General features: G+C 47.2%; 1 protein-coding gene across 1 annotated transcript in view; it reads right to left on the bottom strand.

Annotated features, from left to right (window-relative positions):
- Positions 1-21836, bottom strand: part of SMCHD1 (structural maintenance of chromosomes flexible hinge domain containing 1) — a 238536-nt gene that overhangs the window by 121667 nt on the left and 95033 nt on the right. The window contains exons 10-15 of the mRNA XM_078777400.1: positions 13961-14043; positions 11328-11441; positions 6931-7014; positions 3280-3399; positions 2964-3108; positions 307-406 (exon numbers count right to left, since the gene is read on the bottom strand). Of these exons, the coding sequence (XP_078633526.1) occupies positions 307-406; positions 2964-3108; positions 3280-3399; positions 6931-7014; positions 11328-11441; positions 13961-14043 (646 nt within the window). The remainder of the gene's footprint in view (positions 1-306; positions 407-2963; positions 3109-3279; positions 3400-6930; positions 7015-11327; positions 11442-13960; positions 14044-21836) is intronic.

The raw sequence follows: 21836 nt of genomic DNA, 5'->3' as shown, positions 1-21836 counted from the left end.
GTGCCAGCTTAGGATCCTAGGATCCTGGGTTCGAATCCCGGTCAATCGCTGAATTAACGCCAGGGGGGTTGACTCAGCCTGTCATCCTTCCGAGGTCGGCAAATTGAGTACCAGTTCACTGGTAATTCCCTGCTTGTCGTAAAAGGCGACAAAAAGGGTTGGCGGCAGGAAGGGCATCCGGCCATAAAACATTGCTTCAAAAAGGGGACCAAAAAACAACAACAACCACGGTTCCCGAAAAAGGCCAACCCCCGCTTTGCGGGGAAAAATGGCCTCTAAAGGTGGTTATATCAAGGTGATACGTACTTTGCCACGTAAGTCAGTCACAGAGCCCTTAATGATGACGTCTTTCACAATAAGGCTTGCACGCTTCACAGCTGTACTTGCATAGCTGATGTCAAGGTCACTGAAGGGAAGAGAAAGAGATGGTGAAATATAAACAATAATTAGAACGACACTCTGATGTCGCGACATCGACTGATATGGCTTTGCCCACATTATCACAAATACTTTTACCAAGTTGGATTTAAATCCCTTCAGCTGTTCTAAAGTATCATATTTTCACCCGACATGACCTCTGACCTTTGACCTCTTGATGCCCCAATATAACCAGTTCATCTTTGCATCATAATGTACACTTGAAATGAAAAGTCGACATAAAGCCAGATGTTGGCATGATACACATTATTGTCCGATGGGGCGGTCCCTGTGGAGATGGGCGTATTGCATATGTAACCTGCTGTGAGAATGATAGGGCACTCGATGCCTTGATTCTATGAGAGGATATGTAAGGACTTACTGTTTAGTAGTAGTTGCTTCATTAAAATGTATTGCAATGTATTCCTTGTATCATGTAGACTAATGTTATGCTTATGATGTTATGTTTGTAGATGCACCAGGTCGATTGCATTGAAGCCCCCCTACTTCTATGAGAGGTTTCTGGCTCCATTTTTACTACAACAAGTTTGGTCAAAATCCCATCACTGGTTCACAAGTTAGCACAGTAATATAATTTTAACCTAGCAGGACCTCTGAACTTTGATCTCTTGACCCCATAATGCAATCCATTTACCTTTACATAATTATACATGCATGTAGCAGGTTTGACATAGTTCCTTTCAGCCGTTGTCAAGTTATCGCGGTAACAAAAACCTATAACAGAAACTGACCTTTGAACTTTTGATGCAGAAATAGAATCCGTTCATCTTTCCATAATAATACATACTCATACCAGGTTTCGTCAAAATCCCATCACTGGTTCACAAGTTGGCCCAGTAATGTAATTTTTACTTATGACCTCTGACCTCTTTACCCCACAATCTAATCAGTTCATTCTTACATCATTATACATACCTTTTCCAAGTTTGACTTGGATCCCTTTAACCGTCTCAAGTTATTACGGTAATAAAATAACCAACTTAACATCAGGCCGAAAAACATATATATTGCTGGTCTCTGGTCAGACCAAAGTTCCAGAATTGATGCGGTGATGCGTTTTTTTTTTGTTTTTTTTTGAAAAACATGGATTGCACATATTGAGGTGTTTTTGTGTCATGCCTTGCGGTCCTCCTCATCTGCCGTGGCGCCGTCCAGAGATAAATTAAAGACAGCCAATGGGACTTGTAGGCCTTTTTTGTAAATAATGAACACAAGCTTAAGTTATTTTAAAATGTATTTATTCTGAAAATCATTAAGTTCTTCAAGCATATTAGAGACTGCCATTTCGTTCTCGAGATCGCCTCGCCGTAACGTCAAACATTCCAATGCGTCGATCACTCAACACTGCGGATGCGCAAGTGGTCCAACAGGCCGATGGTCTCCCACGATCTCTTCTCCCAGTCCACCAGACTATCACAGACACTTACAACTTCATGACAAACGAGATAGGATCCAGGCCTAACTAACGAGACCACCCGCAGCTCTCTAGGCCTTCTGGTTGCTTCACACGAACCCGACAAAGAACGTCTTCGTTTCAATAAAATAATGACAATATCCAGCTGATTGGATTCATGACGGCACGGCACACAAAACTACTCATATCTTTGGAATGGCGGGTTGAATTTGGACAAACTAAACGTAGTTTTGTTGGGGAGTACCGTGCGCGAACGTCGATACCAATGGTGACCCTCGCAGACCCGTATTTCCCGAGATAGCGCGCCGGCCCGGTAACAACAGGTGTGCGCTGTTGTAGGTATTGTTGGAAATTTAAAAAAAAAAAATTGTTGACGCGCAGGGTCAAAATCGATGCACGCGCTGACCAGAGACCGGAAATATATTTTTCTCGGCCTAACCTCTGATCTTTGACCTCTTGACCCCAAAATCGAATCCATTCATCTTACCATCATAATGTATAATTATACCAAGTATGGCGAAAATCCCATGACTGGTTCACAAGTTAACTCAGCAACAGCATTTGTACCGAACGGGACGTTGGACATTTGACCTTTGACCTCTTGACCCCAATATCTAGTCAGTTCATGTTTAAATCATTATACATACCTGCGCCAAGTTTGACTTAGATCCCTACAGCCATTCTCAAGTTATAGTGGAAACAAAAACCTATCACGGGCGGACGCACAGATGGACAACTTCAGCGGAAGCATCAAACACAGCAAAATGTGATATAGATTAAAGACAAAGAACACTGGAGACTGGAAAGGACGTGAGAGATAAATAATTTGGAATAAGTTATGAAGTAGGACATAGGGACGTGCGATGGGGATGCAAGACGGGGGCAGGCTCGAGCCCGGAGGGAAGTGACGTACGGGGTAAGGAAGGGAACACAATACCCCATTATTGCATTTTTACTTGCGTCCAACTTTGATGGTGTATATACTTGGACTTCTTGCTGTGCCTTTTCAGTCTTACGCTTTTCCCGTTTGCAAATAAGCAAGCAACGACGAGCAGATTAGACAAAAGCTGCAAAAGAAGAAAAGCAAGCAAAGAGGTAAAAGACTTCTTACACTGCCTGCAGTTTGGGTTTGAGAGTTTCCAAAGGAGTGCTATCATGTCCAAACTTGTCCTTCATGTCCAGGGTGATATCAAAAGGGACAGACACTTGTGGTGTGGTATCCATCATTCCAAAGAAGAACTTAAAAGGCTGAGCCTCTATGTGGTAAAGGAAAGGCAAGAATCAGAGAGGCCTACAGTATTCCGAGTAGTAAAGATAAATGTCACATACATTTATTTGCTTGCGAAGATAAAAATAAAACATTTTGCCACATTCTACCATAATCCATTCCAAACTATTAACGGATTCGTTGGAGAGTTGAACCAAACCTGTAACTGTGAAAGGGATGTCTAAAGAAGGAAGCAACAGCCCAGGAAAATTATCTGCAGTGTTGTCAGCCAGGATCGCCTGCAGTTTGAGCATGAATGACCCACGATTAGTCATATTTTCTGCAAAATAAAAAACAAAATACAAGAGAGGAATGCAAGGAAATCAAATCTGACTCGTGTCCTCATGATCATCTCATCAAGGTGGTCACTGCAGTGCGTTTGTCTGTCACCGTCTCTAAACAGGACGGAAAAACAGTGGCATAGAAAGCTACAAGTTTACACGATAGCAGCACAGATTTGATTAGCAAGGTCATGGAGCAGATCGGGGCAGACGGTGGTAGGGCTAGAACACTGAACGGATCGGGACGGACCGTGGAAGAGCTCAAACAATGAACGGTTCGGGGCGGATCGTGGAAGAGCTAGAACAATGAACGGATCGGGAAGGACCGTGGAAGAGCTAGAACAATGAACGGATCGGGAAGGACCGTGGAAGAGCTAGAACAATGAACGGATCGGGAAGGACCGTGGAAGAGCGAGAACAATGAATGGTTCGGGGCGGATCGTGGAAGAGCGAGAACAATGAACGGACTGGGACGGACCGTGGAAGAGCGAGAACAATGAACGGTTCGGGGCGGATCGTGGAAGAGCTAGAGCAATGAACAGATCGGGACGGATCGTGGAAGAGCTAGAACACTGAACGGATCGGGACGGATCGTGGAAGAGCTAGAACACTGAACGGATCAGGACGGATCGTGGAAGAGCTAGAACACTGAACGGATCGGGACGGACCGTGGAAGAGCCAGAACACAGAACGGATCGGGATGGACCATGGAAGAGCTAGAATACTGAACGGATCGGGATGGACCATGGAAGAGCTAGAACACTGAATGGATCCGGACACAATAACAAATGGAACAGTAGAGAGAGAGAGGGGGGTAGGGGGAATACCAACAGCAAAGTTTAAGGACAAAGTAGAGGCAGACCTGGACAAATAAGGAATGTGGCATGAAATGAGGGGGAGGGGAAAGTGCATGTGGTGGACAAGATGGATACAGAAGCAAACACTTACAAAGGAAGAACTCAGAAATTCGGAAGGAGTTGGGGGAGAGGAGGGAGGGTGGGGTGAGGGAATGAATGGGGGTAGAAAAGATTATGGTTTTAGATGGGGGTGATCTGAGATGGTGGTGAACAGCTGTCTTGATGATCTGGAGTGAAGTGTGAGATTGTACAGAATGTTGAAGTTGGTTATATAGGTGGGGAAAAAGAGGAAATTGCAGGTGAAGTGATTCTGGATTTCGGGAGTTTCACCAGAACGGTGTTGATGGTGGATCGCGTGCACCCCACAGACACCTGGCGGTAGGGAGGGGAGTGGGGGGTGGGGGCGGCAAGGCACAGAAACAGCAACGGGTGCAGGACCAGAAAGGAGGTGGTAGAAGGCAGAGACTGCCGATCTGTCTGCGATGGGAAAGTAATAAACCCATGAACTCAGCTTCAACAAGGAAGTTTCCAATAATCCTGAAGGCTTTGGTTTCCATGACATCAAGTTGAACAAGGTGTGCCAGTCCATAGGAGAGAGAGAGAGAGCAGTACTTCATCAAGGTGGATAGGAGTTTAGGTGTGCCAAGGAAGGACTTTGTGCAACGCAGGATGCCCAGTCAGCGACTGGATTTGAAGGACTGCTTTGAAATGTAGTTTACCCCAGAAATATAATGGTAGAGAGTCAGACCCGGAAGTTTGAATGACTGAACTCCTCAAGAGGATTGTGAAGAAAGTGGATGAGAGGGTTTGCCAGTTGGTCCTTTCTGAGAGAGACAGTGAGTGTGAGATCTGTCAGGATTGAAAGACATACAGTCACATGAAAAAGTAAGTACACCCCATGTAAAGTTTTGACTTTTTCAACATATTTCAACAAACAGCTATTTGATCTTCATTTCAACAATATTGATAGATAAAGGTGATATAATGCAAACAAATATCATGAAACATTTACATTTTGTAGTCCATTGTATAATTTAAATAAACATAAATGCAAATTTCGCATGTGGAAAAAGTAAGTACACCCCGACATTTATCACTACTTCAAATACCTAAAATTAGAATCAGGTGCACCAGCTCAGGTGCAAATGATTAGAACATCGTCAGAGAAGATCTTGGAGGAACCTGTCTAATTTAAACCTCACACATTTAGTTTGGTTTGCTCTTTGTTGTTGAAGTGTGCGGCATCACCATGCCTAGATCGAAAGAGCTCTCTGAGGCCTTCAGAAAGAAGGTTAGAGATGCCTACGAGTCTGGGAAGGGATTTAAAAAGATCTCCAAACAATTTGAAATCAATCATTCGACTGTCCGGAAGATCATCGACAAGTGGAGAAGATTCCAAACAACTGCCAACTTGTTCAGGCCAGGCCGCCCCAGCAAGTTCAGCCCAAGAGCAGACCGCAAGATGCTGAAAGAAGTCTCTAAGAACCCCAGAATGTCATCACGGGACCTACAGGTAGATCTTGCCAATGTTGATGTCAAAGTGCACGACTCTACCATTAGAAAGAGGCTGCACAAATTTGATCTACATGGGAGGTGTGCCAGGAGGAAACCTTGCTGTCCAGAAAGAACATCAGGGCAAGACTAAAGTTTGCCAATGAACACCTCGGCAAAGACCACCACTTCTGGAACAATGTGCTCTGGACAGATGAGTCAAAGGTAGAGAGAGCTATTTGACCACAGTACCAGAAGACATGTTTGGGGAAAACCAAAGACAGCATTTGACCACAAGAACCTGATACCAACTGTAAAGCATGGAGGTGGAAATATTATGGTTTGGGGCAGCTTTGCTGCATCAGGGCCTGAGCAGCTCACCATCATAGAATCCACTATTAATTCTTCATTGTACCAGAGGGTGCTTGAGGATAATGTGAGGCCATCTGTCGGAAAGTTGAAGCTCAACCGAAGGTGGACCTTGCAACATGACAATGACCCTAAACATACCAGTAAATCCACCAAGGAATGGCTGAAAAGAAAGAAATGGAGGGTTCTGGAATGGCCAAGTCAAAGCCCGGATCTAAATCCCATCGAGATGTTGTGGGGGGATTTGAAACGAGCTGTGCATGCAAGAACCCCCTCAAACATCGCACAGCTGAAAGAATTCTGCATGGGGGAGTGGGCAAAAATTTCTCCCAGTCGATGTCAGAGACTGGTAGACAGTTATAAGAAACGCCTACTTGAGGTTGTTTCTGCCAAAGGGGGCAATACCACCTATTAGAGCCAAGGGTGCACTTACTTTTTCCACATGCGAAATTTGCATTTATGTTTATTTAAATTATACAATGGACTACAAAATGTAAATGTTTCATGATATTTGTTATATTATATCACCTTTATCTATCAATATTGTTGAAATGAAGATCAAATAGCTGTATGTTGAAATATGCTGAAAAAGTCAAAACTTTACATGAGGTGCACTTACTTTTTCACGTGACTGTATTCTAAGTGTTTGACCAGATTGTGATTTTTGTCTAAATCTGAACAGAGGGAAGAGGGGTCTCAGCAGTCTAAAGTGTCGAAAGGTTTAAAATTTAGATTCCAATAGTATGTAATAGACGTAGTCAGGGCTTCACGGCGTCACGTCCACAAGTTTCACTTGCAATAAAATCCACTCACCCATCTTCTTGAACCAGTACTGCCATTTTCCACCATATTGGCAAACGTGTGAGACAACCTCTTCAGGTCCAATCCCCATTAAATCTGAAAAATAAATAAAGAAAAAGAAACAATTAATATTGGTGAGAATTATTACAGCTCTCATTTCTTACCTCTGCCACCGAAGGTGTCCAGTTGTCCGTCTGTGGCACGATATCTCAAAAAGTATTGGACAGATTTGGACTACACTTGGTGGACAGGTTGGGTGTGTGACAAGGACAAAGTGATTCGACTTTGGTGAAGATTCGGATTCGGATTGGGACTATCAGTGGAAAACAAAACGTAAAATTTTCAGCCTGGCGGAGGTATGCGCTCCACCGAGTGCGTTCTATTTCCTCGTGATTTTTCGTCGCTGTGATGGACAAATACACTACCCAGAGATGCCACTGAGGAAATGGGGGTGGAGACACTCATGTGGGCGAGGCTTGCTTGGACCCACCCCCCTATAACTATCGGGGGAACAGGTTCAGAGAGACAGAATTAAGTTTTTTATTGGAATCTAAATGTATGCTTCGCAGCAATGTTTTGTCTATACAGTAAAGCACGCCTTCACCATTATTTCACCATTACTTCACCATTATATATTATATTCACCATTATTTCACATTCACCATTATTTCACCATTTCACCATTACTTCACCATCTGACTTCTCCTACTTTATGACCCAGCTCTGTTCCCTCTCCCCCTCAATCCTCCTCCCTCGGTGATTTCAATATGACTTCACTGATTTACTCACCTGCTTTAACCTCACTCAACATGTCAACTTTCCTACCCATAACCGTGGGCACATTCTGGACCTTGTCTGCTCTACTGGATTAATTTTGCACCATCTCTCTGGCTCCGACCTCACCCTCTCTGACCACTTAGCCATCACTATGACCATCAACATCCCCACCCCAGCACCAAAGCATTATCGCACTATCAACTTCCGTAAGCTAAACGCTCTTTCACCTACCTCATTCTCATCCACCCTCTCTGAAAAAATGTCCACTTCTCCCTTCGTTGACCTCCACACCCCTTCTGACCTCACTGACTACGACAACCACACTCTCTCCTCCTGCCTTGACCAGCTTGCGCCGAAAAAACAAATCAGTTTCTTTCACCCATTCTGCTCCCTGGTTTACCCCTGAACTCTGCCTGATGAAAACTTGTGCTCGCCAACTTGAAAGACTCCGCAATAAAACAGGTCTCACAATTCACTCCCAAGCCTACAAGGACCACCTACAGCACTACAAAGATGCCCTCTCCCACGCCCGCTCCGCCTACTACTCTCAAATTATCCACTCTGGCTCTGGAAACCCAAAAGCACTCTTCTCGACAATAAACAAACTCCTCAGCCCCCTGAACACCACCACCCAGTCATTCACAGTAGAAAACTGCATCTCCTTCCTTTCATTCTTCCAAAGCAAAATTGACAACATCGACAACAGCTTAACCACCACCGCACCCGCTCCCCCTCAAACCACCTCCCCCCCTTATCCTGCCAACCCCTGTCTCAGTTCTCCCCAGTCTCCCCTACTGACCTCTCTGAACTCCTCATAGGAATGAAAACTGCCACCTGCACTCTTGACCCCATCCCCGCCAGCTTTGTCAAGGCCTCCCTTCCTGCTCTCTCTCCACTTATCACTGCAACAATAAACTCCTCCCTGTCTACAGGCATCGTCCCACCATCCCTCAAAATTACTGCTGTTACCCCCATTCTGAAAAAACCTGGACTCAACCCTGACACCCTAAACAACTTCAGACCCATCTCCAACCTACCCTTTCTGTCAAAAGTTTTGGAACGCGCTGTAGCCACAACTCAAACATCACCTCTCTGCCAATAACCTGTATGAAACATTCCAATCCGGATTCCGCTCCAACCACAGTACTGAAACTGCTCTCCTCAAAATCACCAACGACCTTCTCCTCTCCTCTGACGCCGGCAACCTCAACATTCTCATCCTCCTCGACCTCAGCGCCGCCTTTGACACCATCAATCACACCATCCTCCTCACCTGACATGAAACCACCTTTAACGTTACCGGCACTGCGCTCTCTTGGATCAAATCATACCTCTCTGACAGACGCCAGTTCATCTCCATCAATAACTGCAAATCCCCCACTGCTCCCCTCCCCCAAGGTTTAGTTATTGGCCCCCTCCTCCCTCCTCTTCATCCTGTACCTGTCCCCCCTTGGTCACTTAATCCGCCGTCATGGTCTCCAATTCCACTGCTTCGCCGATGACATCCAGCTTTTCATCTCCACCAAGTCCATCTCCACCGCCACCCACTCTATCCTGACAAACTGCATCACTGAAATAAAATCCTGGCTTCAAATCAACTTCCTCAAGCTTAACTATGATAAATCTGAAATAATCACCATTGGCCCAAAAACGCTCACCAAATCCACCCATAACTTTGCCCTCAACATCGACGGTTTCCCAGTATCCACCTCCCCTCACATCCGGAATCTTGGCATCATCTTTGACCAAACCCTCTCCTTCGACAAATACACTAAACACATCACAAAGACAGCCTTCTTTCACCTGAAAAACATCGCCCGTCTCCGTCCATCCCTCTCCTCCACGGCTGCAGAAACCCTCATCCACGCCTTCATCACCTCCCGTCTGGACTACTGCAACAGCCTCCTCTATGGTTCACCCTCAATAATCACCAATAAGCTCCAATACATTCAGAACTCCGCTGCCCGTCTACTCACCCATTCCCGGACCCGTGACCACATCACCCCCGTCCTTTATAAGCTTCACTGGCTCCCCATCCCCCAGAGAATCCAGTACAAAATCCTCCTCTTGACCTACAAAGCCCTCCATAACCTGGCCCCATCCTACCTGACTGACCTCCTCTCCAGACACACTCCCACCCGCAACCTCCGCTCTGCTGGTACCAACCTCCTGATCCCCCCCCCCCCCCCCCCCCCCCCATCCGGACCAAATTCAGATCCTGGGGGACAGGGCCTTCTTCATCGCTGCTCCCACCCTCTGGAACTCACTACCTCACACCATCAGAGACTCCTCCTCACTCACCACATTCAAAACATCACTCAAGACCCACCTGTTCAACACTGCATTCAACATTTAACCCACAGCATTTAACCCCTGACTATCTCTTCTCCTTCTCCTTCCTTTTGCTTTGATTATTTACCTATTGATTTTTGTCTTTTTGCACTTGTTTTTTGTACTCTGTCAAAGCGCCTTTGGGCTTCTTGAAAAGCGCTATATAAAATAAATGTATTATTATTATTATTATTATTATTATTATTTATTAAAAGCATGCAAAATGACTGTTATGTTATACTGGACTGCATTTTTCGTCGGGTGAGGAAGTGAATCCAGATCAGACATACTATCATGCTCTCTTGCAACGTATTAGGAAAATCATTGCCAATCTAAATCCAATTAACGTATCAAAAAGGAAAGATCCGACCTTGACAGGCTGATAGCTCAAATTGGCCTATTGTTAACGATGCGCAAGATGGGAGCAGCTACAAGAGCGTGTAAATTCCTGCTTTGTTTTCGACTTCGGTTTGTAGGATCCAAATCCACCGCATAACATTTGTCTTCGACTTAGAATCACAATCTCTGCCAATTGGGGTTGCCAAACAACCCATTCAAATGTAAACAATAGCTTTATTTTTAAACATTTGAAATCACTATAGCTGTAAACAGTCAAATAAGGAGCTCAATCCGATCACTCATGCACGTATGACGCACCGTGTAACATGCTTGCAGTCGGCATGAAAGGACATGAGAGGACAAGGACGTGCAAAACACACACACCTGACTGAGACGTCAACCAGTCAGGTTAGTTATACGGTGTTTTCGGACTGTGAAGGTAGTTTCAAAGCAGACTGCAGCGAGGACGACTCCTTTGAAGAAACTACTAGCAAAAGGGAATTCTGGGAGTTATTCAGAAGCTAGAGCTCAAATTATCGGCCGATTAGAGCCTAAGGAAGATGACGATGCAGTGACGTAATGGATCTCGGAGCACGGCAAGGTAGTAATGGTGACGTTGTGTACACAGGATTTAAAAACCGTTCAAACTGAAATGCCTTGAAGATGAATTGGCGTTTCAATCCCAGCCTTTTTCGTCCAATAAGCGTAAAATTACAAAACAACAATGTCTCCGTCAGTGGGTCAGTGGTCTGTTCACGAGTGCTCTGCAACGACCCAATGACCACATTTGGCTCCACAATTCTCTCACAACAAAAATATCTCGACAGAAAATGTTCTTGGGCCAACAGTGGAACTTCCTGCACTGCATGAAATGAACACGTGCCATGCGCCTTAACCCCACTTTAGGTTACTTCGCACATGCATAACCGAAACAGGTAAGAGTGAAAAAAAATAAAACGTACTGTAGGAGACAATTTTGAGCTCGACCAACAGTTTCTTGGAAACCACATTAAAACTTCCAGGCAGTTTGGAAATGGATTCTTCACGTTTGTTCAGGATTTCCACTTTCATGACACCTACAAGATGGTTTGGGGGGATGGAGGGGGCAACAAAAGCCAAGAAAGTGTCATTACAGTCAAAATCAAAAATAAATAATCAAAAAAACCCAAAACATTCACTTCCACAAAATACAAAATCAAATTTACAATTGTTTGCACTGAATAGTCGGCGTCATCCGAGAAAGCACGAAGCTTGCGAGGGTAACGCCATTATACATTCAAAAGGAACATTCATGGCAATTGAATGAAAAACAACATATGTGCAGCACCAACACGATATTAAATCTGTAATGACCCATGGAAGAATGCCCTTTCGCTTTTATGAGTGGGGTGAGGGGAGGACAGAGGGCTAGGATTGGGGGTTGTGACATGGTTATGAGGGAAAGGTTGAGGACTTTCATTGTATGGTGTGGAGGTTGAAGAGTTGTGGTGGTGGGGGGTTAGGAATTGTGGGGGGCAGGGTTGAGGATGGGGTTTGAAGTCCTGGGATGGGTAGATGATCTAAGCCTTTGAGTTGAGAGGGGGAGGTTGAGGACTTGGGGTTTGAGGGGGAGGGTAATGATTTGGGGCTTGGAGGTTGAGTGGGGGGTGGAATTGAGCACTTAAAGTCACATTTCACATTGTGTGGACGTACCACAGGTTCCTCGTTAAAATGTTGGGTGACCAGAAGTTTTTTTTTTTTTTTTTTTCTTTTTCTTAAAGCTTCCTGTGCACACCACGTCTGAGTACAACCACCAGTTTTCAACTCATTCGGTCCAGTGATTTTGGAATGCAAATGTCAAACTGGCACACAAATAGGCTCTTCTCAAACTATATAAAATACGATTATGAGCATAGCATTATGATGGCATGACCGCATGACAGATCGGAGACGCGCCAACGCAACATGTGAAGAAAAAGTGTTCATCACAAATAATATCCGCACCGCTTTTAGCTCAACATATAATGAATGCATATCTTCTGAGGTTCACCACTCTCTAAGGTGACCAGGTGACCAGGTGACAGGTGGAAGGGAGGGGAGGGGAGGGGGGTGGAGGGGGATATGGAATTTCTTTTTAGCCGATTTTGTCAGGTTTAGTTTGAGTACAAAGCAGACGTGGACGGGCTTTGCATTTTGGGATGCTTTCTCATTCTCTCCGTGATGTCCCTTTGTCATCACCTAGCCTCTTCCAAACTTCTCCAAATTCACAATGTTTCCGATACTTTCTTTTTTTTGGATACAAGATCGAGGTGCGTGAAACAACAACAAACACAACATGCATTTTAAGGCCATTTTCCCTGCTAGAGCGGGGGTTAGCCTTGCAGGCCCCATGACAATCTTCTCCATTTTGCCCTATTTTCTGCATCTCTCCTTGTTAACCCCCTTGCCCGCATTTCTTCTTCCACCATCTAAAGCCAAGTCTTTCTCGGTCTTCACCGTCCTCTACTTCCTTCTACATTCATTTCCATCACTCTTCTCAACCAGTCACTTTCATCCTTCCTCAACACATGACCAAACCATCTCAACCTGTTCCTCTTCACAGCATCAATCACAGGCTCTATTCCCATCATCTTTCGCAATTCGTCATTTGTCTTTCTCTCTCTCAACGATAGCGCACGACGTCGAGGCGCGTGAAAGAGCTAACATTAATCACACAGAAAGACAAACTGACACATGAAACATATAACATGGGGAGCGGTAGACAAGATGGGGAGAGAGGGGGAAGGACACAAACAACATTTGAGAGCAGGGACGTCGAGAGATCTGTGCGAGGGAGAGGGCTTTGGGGGGTGAGGGGGGGGGGAGAGGCATGGGAAGGGGGGGGGGGTGGGAGAGGTATAAAACATATTGACACTGCAAGGACTTCCAGGAAAGAAGTTGGAATTTCAAACAAAGTGGATCTGGGGTGAATTAGCGGGGGTAGAAAAGATCAAGGTTTTGGATGGGGGAAGATAAGAGATGGTGGTGAACAGCTGTTTTAAAGACCTGGTGGGAGGAGTGGGATTGAAGGGAGTGTGGGAGTTTGTTCCAGAGGCGGGAGAAAAGAGGAATGAAAGAGTGAAGGTGAGCAGAGAGCCTAGATTTCGGCAGTTTAACTATCAGACGGTTGCTGGCAGATCTTGAGCGACCTGTAGGAATATTTGGGGGACAAAGCATAGAGTGGCATTCATAACTTGTATTTCCCTTACTCAGCAAGTTTCCCTTTCAAGTATCCCAATTGACAAATTGTCATCCATTGCCAACTTCCCTCCATTCAAATTCACATCACAACCCACACAACTGAATGATCAAGGCAATTGGAGAACAGGAAACAGAGCAATGCTTCAACGTCACAACTGCCTGCTGGAAATGAAAAACCAAAATGACGATGATGGAACTGTGAAAGTAATCTGACAAATCACTGTGTTTAACTACCTCGGTCCTCTCTGATCGGTTAATCCTCAAAGAATGCTGAAAGCTCACGATGTTCCCTTCAAATTTTAAATATCTCGTGCAATACTCGCACGGTGTATGCTGGTGCGTGTAAAAATGAAGGCAGAACAAGGGAGTTACAAACCAATGGGCTTTCCTGCTGGCCGTGGCACATTCGGCTCAATGCTGTCCCCTTCTGGCCAAGAAATAGACAGCCGTGCTGGAAGCCTGAGAGAATCACAGATGTTATAATCAATAAAACAAGACGTCGGTGCATCATGCCCGTCTTCAAACCTGAGAACATGATATATTTATTTACTTATCTCCCAAATATGGATGAGGCAACTCTTTTACGATGATTATGAATGCAGAACAAAAGTGACAAATTCGCCAGGTGTTACAATTGCAGTTTAATGATCAGCAAAGCCTCCTGGTGGATGGACTGAATTAGAGTAAAATGCAAACAGCACAGAAATTGTGGGAGGACAGAGGGTTGGGATGGGGGTGGGGTGAGCAAAGATAGGACAGTCGGAAGGGGGAGGCTGAGGACGTTCGGTGGGGGGGGGGGATTTTTATTCTATTTATTTTTTCCAAAGGAATCAACAAGACCTTTCAATTATATGGAAACAATTTTCAGGATTAAGGCTTACAATCATACACTGAAAGATAAAGTTGGTGCAAGTACTGACCGCTGTACTCATCACCTCCGCCACCGAAGGTGGACGGAGGTTATGTTTCTGTCTGTCTGTGTCCATGAGCAGGGTATATCAAAAAGTTATGGACAGATTCAGACGAAATTTGGTGGACAGGTTTGGTGCATGACAAGGACGAAATCGTTCCATTTTGGTGAAGATCCGAATCCACATTCGAAAATGTCTGTTACAAGTCTGGTGTGGGGACATCCCGATTAGGAATTTGATTTACTGTCGTGTTTCTTGTTATCGGCATCCGTTTTAATAAATCCTTTCGTTATTTTCTGTACATTTTTAATCCGGGTTTTCGTGCGATATTATTTCCTGCAGGTTGAAGACCGCCCGGAGGGATCGCTCAGGTAAGCTCTTCAGCTTCCTCCCCTTTCTTTCCCCCCCCCCGGAGATAAAATCCGCATTTGGGCATCGCCTCAGAGTTAAAGCTTGCTTATGGCCATCCGTGACTCTTCTGGTGTTAACTGGGAGAGAATCACATGACAAAAAATATATATATATATATTGTTGCAGATTCAGGGGTCGGCGCTCCCCTTGTCTTTTAAGCTGGCCGTTCCCCCAACCCTAGAAGTTATAACGCTCCTTCCAGTCGGGAGCAGTCAGGGTGATTGATCAATAAAGTCTCAAATACCTGAGTGCTACCCCTGGCCATGAAGCAGGGAGATAACTCCTGCTCGGACCGCGGACAAGATGGAAATTGCCGAGCAGTTTAGCAATCCGAAGCCCGAGCCATTAACAAAAGGACTAAACCCGATTCAGAGCGATTGGCCAAATCGTGCCACAGGTACTCAATGAAGAAAAGACTAAGACGATCGAATGAAGGAACAGAAACCAAAGTAAGGAAGAACACAGAATTTATTAACAATACTGAGGAGGAAACAAAAGAAGGGCATATACAATAATAAGAAGCAAAAGGACACAGGGCAAGCTTACACAGTCTTAAATATCACGCCCAGGACAATACAGACAGACTTACACGAAAGGGGAATAGCAGGAAGGAGGAGAAGGTCCAGGCAGATGGCAGGGGAGGAAGGTCCGGGAAGATGGTTCAGGCGTTGAGATCCGGCTCCGGTCCACTCGAGTCCGGCTCCGGGTGTTGACTCGACCGTGGCGAGAACCCGGGCAGCAGCGAGCGCCGACAGTTCGGCACGCGCGGACCTTATATGTGGCGGGGGGGTAGTCCTTCGTACGGCCGCATGCGTAGTTCAATGCAATCGATGATGCAATTCCAATTGCTTACGTTCAATTACAACGACATCTCTCCCTCCTTCTCTCTTCAAACTCGCTCACAACTCCTCCCCACTCTGAACTTCTGCTCAACTCTGACTCCGAACTGTATAAGGGCGCCGCGCTTGCACTTATATCGGGGGCGTCGAAATCAAGCCGCCTGCTTTTAGCCACACCCACCGGTGAGCTCGCCTCGGCCCTGGTTGGTCGCGAGGGCTCACCGATTCCGCCCTTAACAGGGCTACGCCTCGCTCCGATAACTCCTCCCCCTTTTTCTCCGCTCTGACCGCATGGTTCATGGCGTTTGGAGCGAGCGCTACGGCAGCAAAGGCTGAATGCAGCGAACGCTGCTGGCAAAGGCGCGCAATACAATTTGGAGGGAGGCTACGCCGCAAAATGAATGGGATTTGAGAAGGGGCCTATGTTATTTGATTAATGCAACGCAGAGTCAAACTATTGGGAACACAGCCTTGACTAAAACACATACTAATGAAATAACTGAAGAAGTTCCTATGGTGTCCTATGTGTTGCTTGTGGACGAACTATGGGTGCAACCTTTTTAAGTGAAGATAATTATTTACAAGAATTATTATTTACAAGTGAAGGCTCTAAAAACCGTAACACTGCATCCTCCCTTTCGCCAGGCCCGCCCGGGCCATTTCACAAGGGATATCTTTTACCACGATAGGTGACACTTAGGTGTGGTTACCCTCTACTTTTACACTCACCCTGAGTGCGACATTTTTACAACTAGATATGTCCCGCCTGCTGCATTGCATTCTACCTAACTGACTCACGCCCACAGAATAACTGAATTCGGAATTAATTTTCAAACTAAACATTTACGGTGGGAAGCATTATTTACAAAGAACACTATTTTGATTATTTACAAAACTACACCCAGGACCTGTCTTTTTGGAAACAAAAGCAGAACTTTTGAGAAGAGGAAAAGTCATGCACTGCACTGTACCAATACACCATACCCAAATGCACAGAAATGCACAATTAAATAATAAGGTGCACAAAAAAAAACAAAAGCACTACCATGCACAAAAAGCACCACTAAGCACCACCAATAGTACAGTCATACACGTTTCAACAATAATCAAATGGCGTCTTCTCAGGTGGGCCGATGGCTGCTGGGCCGATGTTTCTGGGCATTTTCCTTGCTTGCTGCCTATTTTATAATAAAAGGGCACAAACCGCATCCACTTTTCTTTTAATTATGGCCAGCAGGGGCCAACTAAGGGTGGTCCACCTGCATGGCTTAGGTGCCACCTCAACCGTGGTCCGCAAGCAGATGCCGTTGGCCACAATGGCCGGTCCCCAGCAGAGGTGCCAGGCCCGAAAACGTGGGGTCCATATGTGGTGCTCGGCCACAAAAACGTGTGGTCCATAAAGTGGTGTACCGGTCCAGGCAGGCAAGCAGCGAGGGTGCGGGCGCACAACTGCGACACCTGCACACTTTCCCCTCGGCACACAAAGACCACGGTCCATGAGTGGGGAAGGAAGACAAAGCAGGGTTAGGGTTAGCGGGGTGCAAGGGCGCAAGGGTACACATCAATACAAGGTAATGCAAGGTGAGGTGCGCCGGAGAGCGAGCCGAAAAAGCTCGTCCCTACCGTACGTCCCTCCCATGTCACCATAACTACCCTTGCCTCTACCCCGTACCTACACAATTTACAAATCCGTCGCGAACGTCCTGTCTTCCCAATATCTCCCCTAATTCCGAATTCGTCCTCAATCCCTCTAAACCAAATTTGCCATCAATCCCAATTCCTCATCAATCCCTCCCAAGGAGGGAAAGATGGAATATAAACAATGTCCCACCCACGTCGTGATGCGTCTCACCATTCCAAACATTTGCACAATGTGGTGTGGAGTACTGTCACCTCAGGTGAGTGGATGCGGATGGTGCGAAGAGATTTTCTCCTATCTACCTTCAAAATGGCATGAACACTTTTACTCTAAACGGGGTCTTTCCCTGCCAAACCATTGGCCATCTTTACTCTATGTGGTTCTAAGAACCGAATTCCCATTGAACATACTGTGGCGCTCACCAATTTGGGGTCTCACTCCCCCGATGCTACTCCCTGTGCCCTCGCACAATTTCAGGGCTGGGTCGTGCGGCTCCCCTAGCAGGTCTACTTACCTGCGCACCTCCGCCACTGCAGTTGCCTCCCGAGCTTACCTGCTCCTCACCCTAACCTACCTGGGGAAGGCCCTCTGGCTCTCTCACCCCCTCGGTGCCCTCTCTGGCACTGGGCTACCCGGGTCCGTCCTCCGGATCCTCGGGCCCCATTGAACACTAACTGACTCCCAGAGCCTACCTGCGGCCTCACCTGGCCGACAGACTAACAGTGGCGGAGCGCCCAACCAACCATTCTCACTAACAGGCCACACGCCCAGCCAATTTACTCCACTAATGCACCCCTCAAAGCAACAACTTGCTACTACTCGCACCACAGATGCCAATAACCAACCACAATTTACCTAATCCCTCTACCTACTTTTAAACTACCCTCCCCGGGTACTCGTGAAGGGGGTCCATCCTTCCCCCACTCACCCTTTCGCACCATCCATTCCACACTACTCATTCCACACTCCACTCACTCCACACCATTGATTCCACACAACCATTCTCACTTGCCACCATGCAAGTCAATCACTCAATGCACAATCGCACCTTTCACAATACCCTGCTCAACACACTTTCACTTCTCCAAACCATTGCCTCTCAATTCCTCATTTCATCATCCTCACTACAAACACACTGCATCATCTAATCTGACTACTCCCTTCTGAAACTCGTGCTCCCGTCTTCACTTATACCAAGCACTCCCTCGTCGTTATTATCCAACTAATCTCTCTACGTCTCCTCTACCGGTATGATGTCGCTACTTAAATCTTGTCCCTATGGTCAGCTATTTCCCTATACATTAACCAAGCCCTCCCTGGCTAGGTTTTCACCGCCATACCCCATAAAACTAAAGCTCATGTGCCCCAAGGTGAGGCGAAAGGTAAAACTACCATTCGCCATCACTACGTCATATACCATTTGCCATGATCACTCTCACTACAAGTCCTCTGTACTATGAGCCTCGGTGCGTCAATGCATTTTCGCAGCTCGGCTTCGAAAAGCCGGCTATGTGTGCGGATGGTTGGTCTACTGTAGGTTGGGTCGTCCGGCATTTGGATTCAGGGGAGGAGGTTTTGTCGGGCCAAGCCTCCAAGCACCATCTCGGCGCAAGGCCCTGCGCTCCCAAGCGCGATGGCCCAGTCTTGCCCGACCAGAGCGCCGCCACCACCACCACAAGGGGGCGATGCTCCGACCCCTCCTACCTCTCGAACTGGGCCGATCGCTTTGCCTAACAAAGCGCGACACCGACCGTACAGGGCGGGATCCGGCCCGAATCGTGCACGGCGCCCCATGCAGGAACGACGCGGCCACGATCCCGGCCGGCTCCCGCAGCACACAAAGAACACCGCGCACCGAGAGCTCGCGTCGGCTATCTGTCAGCCTAAACGCTGTCCCGGTCAACGTCGATGCTTTACCCGCATGCTCACATCCACACGCGTTCCTTCCCATACTCACAAATTCTCGCGCACCAACGCCTTTCGTACATCCCGCACACTCCGTGCCTTCCATGCATTCCTCTCGCGCATCCATTCTCCTCGCACACTCCATCATACACTCCTCCGTTACACACCTCTCTCGCGCACCTTCTTGCGCACCCTCTCCCGGTACATACTCCGTACCACTCATGGGGGTGCACTCTTGCATCCACCCATTCAGCGCACACCTACTCACGGGTGTGCAAGCCCTCGTCGCACACCCAATCACGCGCTTCACCACCAACTCAGGTGTGCCTCCTCGCACACTCGCCACAACCAACTCACTCTCCGTGTCACAATCACTCCCACTATCACACTCTGTCGTGCATTCATTCTCACTTTCGCTCTCTGTAATACACTCGCTCCTCGGCGCACACCTTTTTCTCACGCGCGCGCCATTGCCATTCACACAGCGCACCACGGACCTCCCACAAACGCCCGGGTTACGCTGGAATCCCAAGCGTGCGAAAATTATTTTGGCGCTAAACACTTTCCCGCCAAATCTCTTAGCCCCATATACAGCCCGACTCACCTTTGGGATCCTTTTCTCCACACGCAACTGCAAACTGCCATTCGGGTTATGCAGCACGACATCATGATGCGAACATGGACTTTGTGCATATTCCATCCTTTCCTCCCGCGAGTGCTTTTCTAAGTCGGGCGTCTCTCCAATTTCAATTTCGACTATTTCTTTGCTTTTAATTTCTTTTTCCTCGACGGCCGCCTGTTATAATAAAATAAAATTCTCTACTTCGGCGGTAGCCGGCTTTCCCATACCCCGAGTCGTGATTTCTATCCCGGTCCACCCGGCTTTGTTGCCTTGCTGAGCCTCGCTTTCTCCGCGCTTCTCAAGTCGCATTACCTCGTCGCATACCATTGTGCCTTTCCGCCCAACTCGCGGTCAATGTCCTCCCCCGCCTTTTTCAATCTGGCCCTTCGATCCATCTCTTTGTTCAGTTCCTGTCTTGACACTCCCACGATTGCTAAGAATTGCGTCATGAAGGCCTCCACATCTATCACCTCCATTTGCGCAGCGGGCGCGGCCCTCGTCGCCATGCGCGAGGCGCCGCCATTGTCTTTGCCAGCTGCCGCACCCTTATCAATGTTCCCCTCTTTTCCCAATTCTTCCCGGGGGTTCTGGGTTATTAATTTTTCATTTTCTACCCCCACCGGCATCCGATCGCCTTGGGTATCCATGGCACGACTATAGTTTGGATGTTATAATAAAAATTTTGGCCGCTCCTAATTTTTGACCAAAGTTTTTCCAGAGTGTCCAAAATTTGGTTCGGGTCCCAAATCCCACTCCCCGACACCAATTGTTGCGGATTCGGGGGTCGGCGCTCCCCTTACCAAGGGGGGGTTAATCCCCTTGTCTTTTAAGCTGGCCGTTCCCCCAACCCTAGAAGTTATAACGCTCCTTCCGGTCGGGAGCAGCCAGGGTGATTGGTCAATAAAGTCCCAAATACCTGAGTGCTACCCCTGGCCGTGAAACAGGGAGATAACTCCTGCTCGGACCGCGGACAAGATGGAAATTGCCGAGCGGTTTAGCAATCCGAAGCCCGAGCCATTAACAAAAGGACTAAACCCGATTCGGAGCGATTGGCCAAATCGTGCCACAGGTACTCAATGGAGAAAAGACTAAGACGATCGAATGGAGGAACAGAAACCAAAGTAAGGAAGAACAAAGAATTTATTAACAATACTGAAGAGGAAACGAAAGAAGGGCATACACAATAAGAAGAAGCAAAAGGACACAGGGCAAGCTTAGACAGTCTTAAATATCACGCCCAGGACAATACAGACAGACTTACACGAAAGGGGAATAGCAGGAAGGAAGAGAAGGTCCAGGCAGATGGCAGGGGAGGAAGGTCCGGGCAGATGGTTCAGGCGTTGAGGTCCGGCTCCGGGTGTTGACTTAACCGTGGCAAGAACCCGGGCAGCAGCGAGCGCCTACCGTTCGGCACGCGCGGACCTTATACGTGGCGGGGGGGGTAGTCCTTCGCACAGCCGCATGCGTAGTTCAATGCAATCGATGATGCAATTCCAATTGCTTACGTGCAATTGCAACAACCTCTCACTCCCTCCTTCTCTCTTCGAACTCGCTCACAACTCCTCCCCACTCCGAACTTCTGCTCTCAACTCTGACTCCGAACTCCGAACTGCATAAGGGCGGCGCGCTTGCGCTTATATCGGGCACGTCAAAATCAAGCCGCCTGCTTTTAGCCACACCCACCGGTGAGCTCGCCTCGGCCCTGGTTGGTCGCGAGGGCTCACCGACTCCGCCCTTAACAGGGCTATGCCTCGCTCCGATAACTCCTCCCCCTTTTTCTCCACTCTGACCACATGGTTAATGGCGTTTGGAGCGAGCGCTGCGGCAGCGAAGGCTCAATGCAGCGAACGCTGCTGGCAAAGGCGCGCAATACAATTTGGAGGGAGGCTACGCCGCAAAATGAATAACATGCATTTTAAGGCCAT

This window comes from Myxine glutinosa, chromosome 5, assembly GCF_964187855.1.
Source record: "Myxine glutinosa chromosome 5, kmMyxGlut1.1, whole genome shotgun sequence".
Taxonomy (NCBI): Eukaryota; Metazoa; Chordata; class Myxini; order Myxiniformes; family Myxinidae; genus Myxine; species Myxine glutinosa.
This window is presented reverse-complemented; position numbering and strand designations above follow the sequence as displayed.